The 16955-nt window shown below is 40.1% G+C and overlaps 1 protein-coding gene across 1 annotated transcript in view; it reads right to left on the minus strand.

Moving 5' to 3' along the window:
* Nucleotides 1–7769: 7769 nt before the first annotated feature.
* The window catches only part of STK38L (serine/threonine kinase 38 like), a 339803-nt gene continuing 330617 nt past the window's right edge, over nucleotides 7770–16955 (minus strand). The window contains exon 13 of the mRNA XM_086920198.1: nucleotides 7770–16595. Coding sequence (XP_086776324.1) covers nucleotides 16468–16595 — 128 coding nt within the window. The 3' untranslated portion in view covers nucleotides 7770–16467. The remainder of the gene's footprint in view (nucleotides 16596–16955) is intronic.

Below are 16955 nucleotides of genomic sequence, written 5' to 3' on the forward strand. Positions count from 1 at the left end.
AGATTCCTATCAGTCACTCCTATGGCAGGCCTTAACAATCCTGAAGGCAGAGTGCTTGGAATCGTGTGAGATGGTGCTCTGGCATGAGCTGAGCCTGTCTGCAGCTTGCGGAACCAAGTTCTAATAGCTGTTCCATGATAACGCATACCATATACTCTTAAGTGCATTATAATCCTCGCGGTTAAATGCTATCTTTGGTATTGCTTTATCAAAACATGTCGAGTAAGGTGTCATACGAATTGGAATATTAACCCCTCGCCAATTCTGGCGACGGGGTTAGCATTCCACCCTTCTAGAGGGACACGACATGTATGTAACTGTGAACCCCGGTTAAAGTTAACTGAAGCCTCAGCTCCACAAAATGGATGCTACCACCACAGACATGAGTCTGACCTCCTGCTGCTGGGAGTCCTTCCAGCGAGGAGAGCTTGGACAAAGGGTTTCCTGTCCGGGGCGGTGCTAGCACCATCCCAGACAGGGTTTTGTGTATCCTGGGTAGGCAGGGCTTTACAGGAAGGTGACTGCTGAGTGGCACCCCGGTGCTCACTACGCATAGGCCGGCCAGAACCAGTTCCAGGGGCACACCAGCCCCTGGCCTGGGGAAAGTCTGGCATGGTAGAGGGGTGTAACCACCCCCCTCCTAGTCCCACCCATAGGCAGGACCAAGTCACCGGGTCAGCCCCTTTTCCTAGTATAAAGTTAGGAGCGGGCCCCCTTCCAAATTAGATCATCTTTGGAATCAAGACACGACTTTCTTCGAAAGGACTTCAAGATTTCTTCTTCAAGATTCTCCCTTGTGACTAAGGAGTAGTCACCCTGCATCCGCAGGCACCATCTTAAGAACACTGCGGTCTGCTGCAAGTCCTTCCTCAGGAATCCGACGACACAGCTCGACGAGACCCGGCTTCCCTGGCACCTCTGACCTCTACTCACCTCTACAGCCAAGCTGAGAACCGTGAGTGCGACGAGACCTCGAGGGACCGGCTATCGCCAAGACTGCACGACTTCTTTACAGCACGCCCGCCGAGTGACCCTCTGGTGAGTGCTTTGGGGTCCGAGAAGCCCTGACCCTGAGCAGCTCCAGCACCGAAGTACAGCCTCCCAGCATCTCCACGATCTGCGTGGGGCCCTTCTGCTTTTTGCTGCTCACCGCGTTGTTTGGCTACTAGCCCGCTGGCTTGTGGCCTTCTGAACGACGCCCGACGACATCACTGCTGCTGGTCTGGTTGCTCCAGACTGGCCCTTGCTCCCTTCCAAGAGAGGAGCACCCCGGACCCTCCTGGTCCACTCCAGACGCCATTTTAGGTCCACCGCGTGGGCTTGAATTAGCCAAGGCTTTGTTGCCCATCCTGGGTCCAGCGACGCCGACAGCTTCATCCATCGTGGGACAGCTCGCTCCTCCATCCTGGTCGCCGACAACGCCTCATGGTCCGTGAGATCTGCAGAGCACAGCGTCGCCCACTCACCTAGTCGAGGTGACTACCATCCGGTGCCCTCCTGGTGCCACCTGACTACTGGCTAGTAGTCACGAACTTGGTCCCCTCTGCTTTCAGGTGTCATCTCTCTTCAAGATCCAGGCTTGGATCACTTCGAACTCTCTTCACTGGTCGCCTGCCAGCATCTTTCTTCCAGGCTCCTGGTCCGTCTACGAGGATTCCCGACGTCTTTTGAGACCTATGCAGCTGCAGCCCCTGGGCTAGGTAACTTCGGCATTTCGGTGCCCCAGCATAGCCTCACTATCCAAGGGTCAGAATCCACTTTCGTTTTCCTCCTACCAGGTCGGGTTCGCATTTACTAGCTACCATAGACTTTGTCCCGCATCACGCGTGAGAGTGCACACTCTGCACCCGAGTCCCCTGGGTCTCCTAGAAGTAATCTAACGATTCTATAGTCAAGTCCTAGCGATTCCAAAGCCTATTAGTACTGTACTTACCTGCTAGTAATTTCGCATTCCACTTTCAGAGTATATGGTTTTCCGTGCCCCTCGGGCATTTGTATATACTGTGCTAACTTAAGTATTTTCGTAAGAGTTTTGTTTTGTGCTTAGTACCCTGTCCTCATAAAGAGTACAGGGCTGTTGTGATTCTAATAAATACACTGTTTATTTTCATAACACTTGTGTGGTGTCCTTTCACTTGGTGTTCAAGGGGTATATGTGTGGTATAACAGCTGGCTTAACACGCCCTCTCGAGTCTTTAGCCTTAGACTGCTCGTATCCATGCTACTAGGATAGCTGGTCTATAAGGTTGACTTACAACCAATCATCAATAAGGGTTGTTGGACTGATACATAGTGATCACTAGAATAGTGAGCACTGCATATCAGGCCACCTTCTCACACCATACGGTACTACGTCGTCAACGCCCACCAACAACAACAAAAAAATAAATAAGAAATACTACAATTCCGGACCAACCACTAAATGGCGGAATAAGGCACAGCATAGTGAATCCAGAAAGATTCATGCTGCAAAACTGAGTGATCATATCCTTATAGCGGACAATGTCAAATAAGATACGTACGGTGGTGAAGGAGAACCTAATATGGTATGATATGGCACAATATGTTATATTGTTGCGAGCTAATGGTTGTAAGCTCATTATGTTTTTGTTATTTTCTCTTACTCTCTATTGATATAATGGATGTCCACAGAACAGATGTCAATGTTTCATATTCATCACAACACAATAAAAATTTGTTTTGGGGGAAAAAAAGCACCACCCAAAGCCGGAAGAAAGCAGAGTTAGCTTCAGTAGTGATGCTAGGAGGGGAAAACAAGCCAGAGAATGTGGAAGAGTCAAAGGCACTAGCACTCCCAAGGTCAGATAACTAATGAAAGTCCGGAGGAGGCTGAGGAGTGTCACTATGTCATCACAGACATCACCAAAATACCGGTCTCCTGAGGGAAAAATAGCAGGGGGCTCGTATGAAGGAGATGGAAGGTAGCCAGAAAAGAACTGTACTACCACCCCCCCCGACCGGCATTGTAGAGACAACACCTCGGCGTCTGGGAGGAGAGACATAGTAGCAGCGATCAGCGCCATCGAAGACAATGTCAGCGCCAGCGGATCCAACACTGCCGTCACATGTGAAACCTCGAAGGGTAGTGCACCGGAGCCGATATGGATTTGATGACTGATCCAGAGGGCCTCGAGGACACAAATGGATGTCCCACCGGCTTGGAGTCAGTCAAGGCTTCTCCGGCCTACAAGACGCGCACCAGAGGGAGGCGGAGAACCAAAAATTGCATGAAGGGAGAGATAGCATGGAGGTGAGTCAGAGACAGAGTGCGTATGCGGTAAAGTCGGGGAAGACCGCCACTCCAACAGCCTACTTACCATCCAACAGCGCAGACTATGGACTTTGGGAGCTGGTCCTTCAGGGGTCTTCGGAGGAAGAGGACGACCGTGACCGACGAGAGACCTTCGACCATTACACTGCTAACAGCGTCATGCGGTGCTCCTGCAACACGAAAAAACAAAGCTGAAAGCATGAACGGCACCTGTCAAGAGTCATGGTGCATGCCTAGACACTTGCAAAAAATGGGTAGGGGAGGTGCACAGCACAAAATATATCCTTGGAAGATCAAAAACAAGGGTAAACTGTTAGGGTGCTCCTTCAGGAGACGTACCCAGCCTACTGCGTCATGCAGAAATGGCGAGTAAGTGCACACAAGGAAAATGAGTGCATCCCTGAATTGGGCACACCGTAGGTTCTTCAAAAAAGACTCCAAAGTTTTAGAGTAGTTGCGTAAATTTATTTTTCACAGATTGGCATTCCTTGATATTTTCATCATATTAAAATGAAGTATTTCAAACTGGTTTTATTGTGGTTAAATCATAACCTTTATCAACATTGTTTACTTGCTCCGATGCATTTCCGGCTCCCAAGCCCTTTTTCGAGGAGATCTAAAATCAAAAGGATATAGCATTCAATAGTATATAATAAAGAACTATCTCAAACTCACTACAATGTACAAAAGTAACATGAAACGTGATAAGATGTGACCTCATGCGTGTGAAACTGATACAGTAAGTGCGTTAAGTGCAGAAAGTGACGAGTGAAAGAACGACCGATACAACGTAAGTGCAGACGGAACACAACTCACGCAAATGGAGTGTCCCAGTGTCTAACGTTAACGATGCTAAAAAAGACAAGTGACAGAAGTTAGCGAATAGCGTCTCGGGAGGGTAACGCCTAACATAAAGTGGCAAGGCAGCGGTAAACCGACTTACATTATTTCAGAGAGTTCCAAATCTCGATGTCGGGGTTCAGCGTCCGGAAGACGATTGTGAAAGTAACCGGGGTGAAGGACGTGGAGTTAAAGGAGCCCTGATAGGCTCAATAGATTGCGTGAGTTTAAAGAACATAAAAAAAGGACTGGAGAGTGGTTAATCGGCCATATTGGGGGAGTGGCGTGAATGGTGACAATAAAGAAAGGGAGATTCAAAAATAGTAAAGGCCACAATAAAGAAAGAATTGCATTAGAAAGCCACGCAGCTGTAAGGAAATAACAATTATTAGATAAAACAACTAAATACAGTTCTGTCATTAAGCCCGAAGGGCTTCATCGCTTAAAGACGATAAATCCAAGAGATTTCACGCTGCAATAAAGTTTTGTTATTGTCCTTTCCTTAATGTTTCTGGATAATTTCCAGAACCATAAATTTCAATTGAGCTATGCTGTGTTTTTGCTCCATGAAATGTACGGCAATGTTAGATTTTTCATTTCGGGTCCGTATATTTGATTTATGTTCATTAAGGCAAGTTTTTATTTTCCTTTCTGTTTTCCCTATGTAGATCTTGCCACATGGGCATTTCAGTAGATATATCAGATTAGATGAATCGCATGTAGCATTTACTTTCAACTTGATATTATATCCTTTCATAGGGTGAGAGATGTTGTTTCCTTTAATCACGTTGTGACAGTCATTGCAGTTCATACAAGGGCGGGTACCTTTAGCCTCAACTGATGCTGGTGTTTCTTTAGATAATATTTCTCTGATATTGTTGTTTCGCGTGTATGCAAAAATGGGAGGTTCTGAAAACAGTTCATTGAAATCTGGTTCTGATTTAAGGATCGGCCAATGTTTTAAAATGATTTTTTTGTATGTCGCGCTGAGCGTTGAAAACTTGGATACAAGCACCATCCTGGTATCATGGAGTTTGGTGGTTCTTTTTAATGCCTCCTGTCGAGAGATTAGCGACACACGAGTTTCTGCTTGTTCAATGATGGTCTGTGGGTAGCCCCTTTCGCGGAACCTAGTTCCCATTTCTTTTATGCGTGTGTGAGAGGTGTTTTCATCACACGCGATACGTTTAGCACGTAGCATTTGAGAGGTAAATGACGCTTCAAGGAATTCTGGTGAAAGCTAGAATAGTGCAATGTATTATTACGATCAGTCTGTTTACGGTAAAGGTCAGTTTCAAATCCGTTCGGTGTTCTGGTAATCTGTACATCTAAGAATGTGATGGAATCTTCACTCATTTGCCATGTTAGTTGGATTCTTTCATCCATGATGTTCAGTATAGCTAAAGATTGTTGTAAGAGTCCTTTTGAATTTTTCCAAATGAAAAACAGGTCGTCAATGTATCTGACTAACATGATCGTGTTGTCAGTCCAGTTGGAGTTCCCGTAGATATACATATCTTCAAATTCTTTCATATAGATGTTAGCGCATGTGGGCGTCGCACAGTTGCCCATGGACATCCCGGATAGTTGCAGATACCGTGCTTTTTTATACTCAAAATAACAGTGATACAAAGTGAACATTATGAGTTCCATTAAAAATTGTTGCATGGACATTTCAATCCCGCTGTTCAAGTTAGCTTTCTCAATCGCCTCAATACCCCCAGAGTGAGGGATAGAGGTATACAAAGATCTCACATCTGCTGTACATAAGATCAGACATTCTTCAGCTTGTACGCGTACTTCAGATAATTTCAATAAAAAGTCAGTAGGGTCTTTCACATAACTTTTCATGTGCTTGACCAAAAGCTGTAAGTATCTATCTAGGAATTTCCCTACAGGTTCATGCAGGGATCCCCTAGTGGATACAATAGGTCTGAACGGTGGGTCTTCAATGCTTTTGTGGATTTTTCGGTGTCATATACATGACTGGACATTTAGGGTGTTCTAAAAGCAGATACCTTTTGGTCTTATCATCAATAGTTCCAGATTCATTCGCTTTGGTAATTAAACCATTGAGGGTGGCCTTAAATTGTATGGTAGGGTTATCGTCGATTTTCATGTAGGTTAGTTGATCAGAAATGTGTTCAAGTATCTTGTCTTCATACATTTGAGTATTTAAAACTACAAGGGCTCCGCCTTTGTCAGCTTTGACGCATTTAATCTGTTTATTGTCCGCTATTTTTTTGAGGGTATCACGGTCTTTCTGGGTGATGTTTTCTTTGCTTTTCTTTTTGTAATTAATTTTCATCAAATCTTGCTTAACAAGGGTTTCAAACATGTCGATGCATTTCACGCCACTCCCTCAATATGGCCGATTAACCACTCTCCAGTCCTTTTTTTATGTCCTTTAAACTCACGCAACCTATTGAGCCTATCAGGGCTCCATTAACTCCACGTCCTTCACCGCGGTTACTTTCACAATCGTCTTCCGGACGCTGAACCCTCAACATCGAGATTTGGAACTCTCTGAAATAATGTAAGTTGGTTTACCGCTGCCTTGCCACTTTATGTTAGGCGTTACCCTGCCGGGACGCCATTCGCTAACTTCTGTCACTTGTCTTTTTTAGCATCGTTAACGTTAAGACACTGGGACACTCCATTTGCGTGAGTTGTGTTCCGTCTGCACTTACGTTAATCGTCGTTCTTTCACTCGTCACTTTCTGGACTTAACGCACTTACCGTATCCGTTTGACACGCATGAGGTCACATCTTATCACGTTTCATGTTACTATTGTACATTGTAGTGAGTTTGAGATAGTTCTTTATTATATACTATTGAATGCTATATCCTTTTGATTTTAGAGCTCCTGGAAAAAGGGCTTGGGAGCCCAAAATGCATCGGAGCAAGTAAACAACGTTGATTAGAGGTTATGATTTAACCACAATGAAACCAGTTTGAAATACTTCATTTTGATATGATGAAAATATCAAGGAATGCCAATCTGTGAAAAATAAATGTACGCATGCCTAGACACCACATGCAAATAAAATGAAGTTGCGGGGTTGACATCGTAGTTCACAAGAACAAGAAAATATCCAGAGAAAGGAACACCGTGTCATCGACAAATGTCGAGATGGCTAAATATGGCCACAGGTACAGCACTCCAGATCTGTGTGGAAGCACGGAAAGGAAGAAACTGACATCAGCAAGTCAGGCTAGGGCTTATATGGACTCTGTCGACATCACATACAGTGGGCATCATCGCTACAGATGCCCAGTCTAAGGAAACTAAAACGAGAAGTCTGTCACTGAGCACTAACCAGACACACATTCTTATAGCTTCTCCCCTTTACTGACTCCTTCAATTGCATAAGCATAATATAGTGAATGAACCACCTGCCACCAAAAAGAGCAAAAAGTATTTATAATGTCCGTCTTCCAACCTGGCTACAAATAAGAGGTATCACACAGGTAAAAAAACAGTAAGCAGTGCTTCAAATGAACAAGCACTTCCGTTCAGGACACATTAAAGAGCATCGCCGGACTACCTACAAAAACAGAACATTGAATGACAAGTGAAACTGTTTTCTCAAATCACAAAGGCAGACAGATGTGTTAACAATTCAGGGCTCAAAATTTTGTAAACAGAGGTTTTTATTGAAGTGAGAAAACAAATAAAAAAAAATCAAATTTACAATGCAGATAAATGATCACAAGCACAAGATTGTTAAATGTTTTAATTTGAAACAATTGACAAATTAAATTACCATCGTCCAAAAATCCCATGTTAAAAATAACAAAGTTTTGAAGGAAGTGCCTGAACACATCTTGGCCAAAGTAAGTGAATAATATAATGCTCTTGAGAGTGCAGCAAACCCTTTGAAAGGACTATACAATTAGCTGATATAACAACCATATGTCTTTTAGAATTCAGTCATTCAACTGATTCAATCTAAATGCAATTTTTATTAGGCTATACCAAACTCATCCTCTTTCAAATTCACTATATTATTCAATTTACTGAATGCACTCAAGAAACCTAGCCCAATAGATAGCTCCTCTTGTTAGTAGTCAGCCAATTCAGGTGTAGTTCCAATTTCGATTAAGGTGACAGTACATACATATACATTTGATATAACAGGTCAAATCCTTTTAGCAGAAGACTACTAATTAAACTTTAAATAAGGTTCCAAGAGGACAGTAACAGGTTACCTCTGATGCAATGAAAATATATTAGCCAATTCTGGAATAAGATACTCTAAAAACTAGTTGGATAAATCATAGAAGGTGCAAGTCAAGAGATTTTTAACATACTAATCGCATTCTGCATAAAAAGAACATAATTTCAAATTCATCTAGGTTTCATTTTACATTGCTTATCATTATTAACAAAACAAGTGTGTTTTCCTAGAGCTTTCTCATTTTCTGAAATTCCAGTCTTAGGATACATAATGTGTATTTGACACTTAAATATTTGTTCTAGGCTGCGAGGGGCACCTGTAATAAATTTGGCGCAGAATTATGGAGCTCATGAAAACTGCATGTTATTGCTTCAAATAACTAGGGATCTTGGGCATTTCTCAATATCATTACATGAATTCCAAAATCACGGGCGCAATGAAAAAACAAATACAACTCTTGCTGTGAGCAAATAAAACATGAAAATACCAGTGCCACTTCAGCAGGCAACCCTGGGATTAACAACTCTTCAGTCAATAATGCGAAGTGATGGCATCATGAAAGGAAGACTGCACTTTAAATTCACATCACGGTTGATTTCATTCTCATACATTTACCTTCTTCAGCAACAATTAGGGGCAATGTATCTTTTGGAACTCTTTGGGTCAGAAACTTCTTACAAAGCCTTGTTTTCTGTGCCAAAACGAACTTAGCAATGTTTAGATATTTTGTCATCAATTTCCCTCCAAGTTGCACAGCTCTCTGAGTGGACACCAACATCTTCAAACTTTGCACACTACACATGGTGCTTCAGTCGTGAATCAAGGCTGTGTCATAATCTGTGCATTGCAGCAAATGAGAAATTGTAAATTACATTATTGCATAAAGTCTTAAATAGTTGATTTTTGCCAATTTGGTTCATACAAATTTTGTTCAATTTACTACAAATTCGAATTGAAATATGTACAGAGTAGGGTGATGTAAAACAGCAAATACAACCTATAAAAGCGTCCAGGAAGCCCTCAATCTGATACTCTGCAAAAAATAATAAAAACAAAAACATACTAGCAGAACAAGTGAGCGTGCAAAGTTAAGGCATTAATTAACTTGCACATGTGAACACAATAATGGCTCTGCTGGAGGCTATATATTCTAAAAGAAAATAATCAGCCTACAGTTCCTAAAAAAACATATGTTTTTCCATTAAATTGAATGCACATTTGGACTGCCGACTCCAATCCTAGAGATTTCTTTTTTTTTTAAAGAGGAGCACATGACTTGAGTATTACAGTGTCATTGGGCAAAGAAATAACATCACAGTTCTCTCCGTTTACATGATTAGGCAGGAACATTTATATACTTAGAGTACAGTAACTGAGGTTTGCAATAAACCATCTAAGAGTAACAAAATCCACCCAACTTTAAAGCAAGGCAAATCAACAGTGCAAATATTCCTTACAACTAACAGGACTTAATGTATTTGCTGGTTATATTATTTTGATTGTATTCCCTTGTTACAGCAACACAACATCCCCCAGCTTGACCTTCCTGTACCTAAATACCTACACAAATGAATCCACCTGAAAATGAAATTCCCCAGTATAAGTTAACGTAAATCAAAGGAAACATTTTATGATTTGTGACAACATTCCACACTTATCAAAAATTGTACTCCACGAAATATGCTGTAAAAAAAGCAATACTTCATATGGTTAACATCAAAGCATCCATCCATTTTGTTCCAGCATCTTTGGTAATCATATAACGAAAATAAAATATATGAAAAAATAAAAAAGCATTCACACCAGAATAGCATGACATCACATGCACAAAGGAATAAACAAAGCATTCATAATAAAAAGAACAAACAAGCAATGTCATAATGCACTTAAACAGTAGATACAAATTCCAGTGTAGAAAATATCTGGTGTGTAAAGTCATGAAGCACTTTCCAACCACTTTGTATTTAATACTAACTAATGTTTTTCTGTAGAATTAAGGTAATAGAGTGAAATGCAATTCATGTGCTATAACTTTCACTAGGGCACGGTACAACATAGCATCTCTCTATTCAACTTACTTTCCAAAGGTATGCTTAAATGCAAAAGGCTACTATTTTAGTGTTTAGGATAGGAATTGCCAACTTTTATTTTAGTTCACACAATTAAATTTCAAATTTAGGTTATGGAAAATATCCAACATGTTTGTACACTTATTGATGTCCATAATTATCATGGTTACTATGTGCAGAATAATGGGGTATATGGGTGTACAGGGAAGTAAACCACTGGATATGTAAATGGTCCCCTATGTTCCCTCAAAACAACAAAATACAGTATTTCAAGTTCGATCTGCCTAGCCAGTTGCAAGCTAGTTTGTAAATCACGTTGTGTCTTGAAAGAAAGCCAATCAGCAAGTTTTGCAGACCTTTTCAAATGGAGAACTTGAACGAATCTGCTATGCCAGCTCTGAATACATTTAGTCTTAAATACATCAATGAGTACCAAAATATGCGTACTATGGTAGTGGATCTACTTAGGGCATGGTGATAAGAAAACCTACGGTTTATGCAAATATTACCAAACACGATTGTCTTTCTTGCCAGAATATCCATAAAACTAACTTCAATTTGTACTTCAGCTGTGAAGTGACACTATGCCTGTTCTAGCTCCAACACTTTTAGGTTACCATCACACTGCGACCTGTCAGTTGTTCGGCGAGGACACAAAAATCAGAAAGCAAGATCTATTTGCACACATTAAGGGTAGACTGCCCCATGAACCGGAGGCATATATTAACATGCGCAACAAAGGACGTTAGATAGTTTCTAGCACTACGAGTTATGGTATTCTCAACCTTATGATGATTGATTGCCAGATTTTTGCACAGTGAAATCTTGTCTCATTTAGCAGTAGTGCGGTTGCAGATTTAGCATTACCTGGTTGAGTTATAGATGATTTTTAGCACCAAGAGGTGACTATTGATGTACAATGCAAGGCAACGTTTCTAAACAAAACCTATGTTCGCACAGTGCTCTTCAGCTCATTCCATCTAAATGGTCCAAAAGAGGCCTTCCCCAATCAATGACTCATCTACCATCTATGGCACATTCTGTCCTGCAGAAATAAGACAATCAAAGCCAAGCATTGTTACGATGAGAATGGGAAGATATTGCAACAACCTCTTTGAGGTGCAACTTAAGAGAGTTAAGCTCGTAGGTGGGCATTATTCAGTCACTTTTTTGGAGAAAGGGGAAGGTTCGGTCACAGACCGATAAGAGTAGCTCCATAGCAAGGTAAGGAGGCTTTTCAGATGAAGAAACAATGGCATATCCCAAAAAAGATTCTCGGAAAGCAACCTGAAAAATACTTCATTAGTCTTGCTATTATAATCTGTGCAGGAATGTTTGGCCTCCAACCAGCAGTAATGAAAGAAGCAGAAGTTGCTTCGGATATCACAGCATTCACCTTAAATCCTTCGGAGACAGAGGAGAGGATAGAGATGTACCAAGCTAACCACATGTAACTGAATTCCCATGAGGAGGTTGCTCATGATTTTAAGACACCACACCCAGATGTTGTGCTGACATTTCACCAGAAGCTAGGTAGTTTGAGCGAAAGTGAAAGACCCTCTAGATGTGAAGAATTGAATGGCAAGAAAACTTAGAATGACACAACTCTCAGAAAGATCAATGTATGCAAGAAACCAATTTAGCAGGAAATTGGGATTAACCTCAGGACAAAAGTATTCTACCAGAATGTAATGCAAGGAGGAATAGCCGAGAAGACCTTAATCCAGAAATACCATTTTTGCAGAGAGTAAGCAAGTAAAACAAAAAAAAATCTCCAACGTGAACAATCTCAAAAGTGACTTAGCAAAACTCAGATTATGACTCTTAAAGACTACGGATACCAACTAGATAGCAGCTGTACCATTAATAGTAGCAAATGCGTGAACCATCACCTTTGGTTAATGATGGTAAATTGTTGATCAAATCGCTGTACAAGCAAAAATAGCATTAAAATGAATGGGTAACTAAAAATGCAAGGAGCAAACTAGCAAAGTATGGCAACATGGTACAAATAAAATTCCTACTAAAAATTGAAGACAATATTTCTCATTTTGAATGAAATTAATAATTAGGTATTTAAATATTCCTTTGGAAGAGTGTACCATAGATTTTTTCAAACCCAAACATTGAAATATACCAATACAATTGAAATAATCATATCTAATGAGCACACATTCAAATGCTATGGAATCTGCTGACTGAGTTTGAATCCTTTGTTCTCAGTGAACTATAATACTACCCAATCTTTGAGAGGTATATGGACATAAGGTATTTTTGTTTGTACCTGAAGATCTGAAACCAGCAGACTACGTTTAAGAGCCAATCATGAAGATGTGATAAGACCAATAGAAAGTTTCTTGAGATGTTGCAATCAGAGTCCACCCTCTGTGAAACTATATGAAGCTTGACTAAGGATTAAGGCTTGAAACTTGCACTGGTAATTATAATGAGGCTTCATCAAAATGAACCCGAGGCCTGTTAATATGCAATGAACATTTGGATTTTTGAGCTTAAGAGATATACAGACGTTTCTGCCTCTTCTTGATTTTATTAACATGGTTGCCAAAGGGAAATAGTTCACAAAGTTAAGTGCCTGCCAGACCCACTCCCCTCCCCCCAACCCTCCAAGGGCCATTCCTTGCAGCATTTAGAACAATGAAATATCTGCCTCAGCTGGCCTACTGGTAGCATGCTACTACCACTGCACTGCACCACCCACATACACCACCTACATACACTACAGTGATCAGCAAAAACAAATAACAATTTCTATTTGAGTTCCAATATCAGCTCAATAGTCCTCTCTATGAATGCTTTCTGCTGACCTAGCCAGTCTATTAACATTTTATTATGAGAAATTATAGGCATGTAACACAGATTAATCAGATTCAAGGCAGTAGCAGCATCCACAATAGATGAAAGTTTTGGATGAATAGTTAAACATACAGAAGAGTCCACAGTAACTATCCAGAGTACCAATTTACGTCTGCACCTAGGGATCCATAGAAGAACCAGGAATGGCCATTTAAAATTAAGTGCTGCTTTGTCTGCTCCTTATTCCCCAGACTTTAAAAAGATTTTATGTTTCTCTTAAAAGGCCATGTCGAATGCACGGATAATTCTCCCATAGACCTACAGGTGACAAAGTGTGTCTTCAGAATGATACTCCAAAGAGACAGAATATAAACCCAGTCCCCCATCCTTTAATGACATTGCTCTATCCCCTAGGGACATGCTTCATGGAGGTGGATGAATGTGAACACATTTTAAGAGATCAGACCTTAATGAGAAGCTATTTGAATGTTAAGGCTTAAAGGGAAATGAGGAGGAGGTGGACCCTAGATCATACCAAGAGATAAAAAGTAAAAAGTTCAATAAAGTGACCAACCAGTGCTTTTCAGGCGCACAGGGTTATGCAGAAAAGCATAGTAGGAGATGAAAAACTTGGCAGGGTCGAAAAGTGATAAGATAAAGTAGCATGCACTTATTACATTGAATGATTCTACTGTCTACTTATATATGACCTCAGTTTTAAAGGCATAGATGCACCATCCTCAGTAAGGCCCAATACGGCCAGTAGCCTTTTCAATAAGACAAAAATAAAATATATATTTCAACTTCTTGAATATCAATGTTTTGGTCAAACAAAAGCAAGCATTTGGAAAAGAACTTAATTAATTCACAGCTTCTACCCTCTTTATCATTGCCAGTGGATCCCAAACATTCTAGTGTGGCAGCTTGTAAACCACTAGGTTACTAGCTTTATTTAAAAAAATACTTTAAAGCCTATTTAACAACCTTGGTTCAGTGACCACAAGACACAGATGCAGAAAAAACACATCAAGCTTCAGAAACTTAACAGCAAGAACAGTCTGTGAGTGTGAACGACCTGCAAAATTATTCGGAAAAACACACCCTTATGAAAAAAAATAAAAAGATGCAAATTAGAATCTAGTTTTAGAAAAAAACATACAAATGCTCCAAGACCTCCATTATAGCCTAGGTGCAGGAAAAAGTAGACGCACCAAAGGGAAAATCAAAATTAAATAATTAGCAAAAATGAGTAAGCGTTAAAACCCTCTCTCATAAGGTATTATTGCAAGAACATATTCAAAGATAAAGACAAAAAGACAAAATAGACCGATATCTGTATTCGAATGCAGTAGATAAAAATATGTCTCAATACTTTTGATAACTGTTCAAGATCAGAGGGGGGTTGTCTGAACTGTTTAAGGTGAAATTGGGTTATGTAATCAGCACCCAAGCCAAAATGGAATGTTGCTTTGGGTGTTCCCCTTCTCATGGGATATAGTGAGTCCGATTTGTATTGCCTGAATATGCAACAAGATAAAAAAGGATCATAATGAATGTTTAAAAAGACATATTTGACTAAGAAATTGATTGTTGATGCATGTGTAAATTATTTTCTAACTCTACCTTTTTAGATACGAAAACAAAAACTGGACTGTGTGTATAATTCATCGCGTTAGAGTCAATGTAATAAGTTACTGTGAGCAAAAACTGTGCTTTTAAGCCAGTTACCCTGATTTACTTAGTAGACAAAGTTAACCTCATTGACTGATGGAAAGAGAATCATCTACTCACTGAGCACTGACTAAAAGGGAAAGATTTTGAAATGACTACATGCCAGTTGGACTCCAAAGTGCTGGCGAAAGCACATGCAGTGGACACTAATCCAGTGAAACATATCAAAGAATCTGATCTATATACTTTGAATAAATCTTGTGGGGTTAAACATACACATAACTAAATAATTTGGTACACACCCCCATTAAGTCCCAACATTTCCAGCCAATTCATTAAAGAAAAAAGAATAAGAAAGAAAAAGAATAAGAAAAAAAAGCTGTCAAAATTTTACACTATTTGGAAGAACTTATGTTTACATCATGAAGCAGGGATATGTGCTCTGATAACATACCAATTCAGCCATTAAATTGGACTCCTTACATTGTTTCTCTGCACCAGTGCATTTCCTTCCAATGTAAATCCTATTGGTGTTAAAGTGCCATATTCCTCACACTTCTAATTGCAATTAGTGCTTATTAATTGCCAGCAGAACAATGACTAGAATAAGACAAAGTCACATATTGGTGGTAAAATCATTGGTAAAAAGAATAAAAGATCTAGGTTTCCATCGCTTCAAGCAACAATAAATAGTTGTATTTGTTCTGAGCAGTTTTGAGCTCCGTTTATTTTCACTGGCAATTATAACTGCCAATCAGGTAATTCAAATTTAAAAGCACAAGATGGCCAAAAAATGCAAAATAGATCTGGATTTTCAATTCAGTGTTGTAGGGCCCACTTTATAGTTTACCAACAATACATATATTTGCCTAAGCAGTCCAACCAGATTCATTGCCAAACAATAATATGCAGAGCACAACACTACTTTACACACCAGAATTTGCTCAGTTGTTGTAAAGTTTGTGATGGCACATCTGACAGTTCACAACATAGATGCTTGACGAGAAGTACAATAAACTAGAGCTGTAAAAATGTTTAGGAACAAAAAACACATTGGAAGCTTACGCTTTAGAAATGCTCGTTGGTGCACCTTTTTAGTAACTTGGTTACTGCAGTTGACCTATACCTCATATTTTAAATTGCCAGGTTTACAAATTACACAATCACCCCTTCAGTAATTTTACAAATGACTGATCCACAGTTTACAGCTCTCGCATGAGAACAAATGGGCTTCTTCTTGATTTCTTTGAGTAACAGTACCAAGAATTCCACAGTACACCAAAACACAATGACCCTTCATACACACAGACGGCAGTGCAATTAAAAAGGGGCTTGTGATATGCAAGCATTCATTCCAGTACCTTTGCTTAATAAAGTTAACAAAATAATATTCTTTTTATAAAAGCCAGCTGGCTCTGCCAACTAATTCCTGTAGTAGACAAAGAAATTCCAATCCTGTAGAATTTCTTCTTCTGCATCGGTGTGCACATCACACAGTGTCTATTTGAATTCAAAGCTGCCGCCACAGAGGCTTGGTGACATGGCTACCTGAGTCTTTATAAATGTTCCTGGGTTTGAATTGTCCATATTGTGGCACACTCACAATTTTCCAGCTTTCATATAGGATGGGATTGAGCCCCTCTGTGTAAGCCCTTCAAACCTTTTATATGTGTAATTGAGAAAAACCCAGTCTTTGGATTTGTAGTCTGGTTCTGTAATGTTTGGCACTAAAAAGACAAAGAAAAGAAAATAGGAAGACATTATGAAAGAAGCATTTAAGTAAACTCAAAAGATAGACTTAAATTGATCAAAAACAGTTACTATACAAACACAAAATTGAGTCAAAACATATTACCTGAAAGTGACAATTGTAAGTTTGCAAGGCAAGGTGGCATAAATGCGATCATTATAAAATTTACACTGAGCCCACATAGCCGCTAAAATCTATACAAGGGGAATTACACGAAATGGTTATCATGCACAGAATGTGAATGGAGGTTAAAGGCTGGAATGAAAAGAAGGCATTGAAGCAGTCTGTGCACTATGCCATGAGGGAGAGAAGGGGAAGGCTGGCACAAAAATAAGAA

This window comes from Lissotriton vulgaris, chromosome 1_1 (assembly GCF_964263255.1).
Source record: "Lissotriton vulgaris chromosome 1_1, aLisVul1.2, whole genome shotgun sequence".
In the NCBI taxonomy this organism is placed as follows: Eukaryota; Metazoa; Chordata; class Amphibia; order Caudata; family Salamandridae; genus Lissotriton; species Lissotriton vulgaris.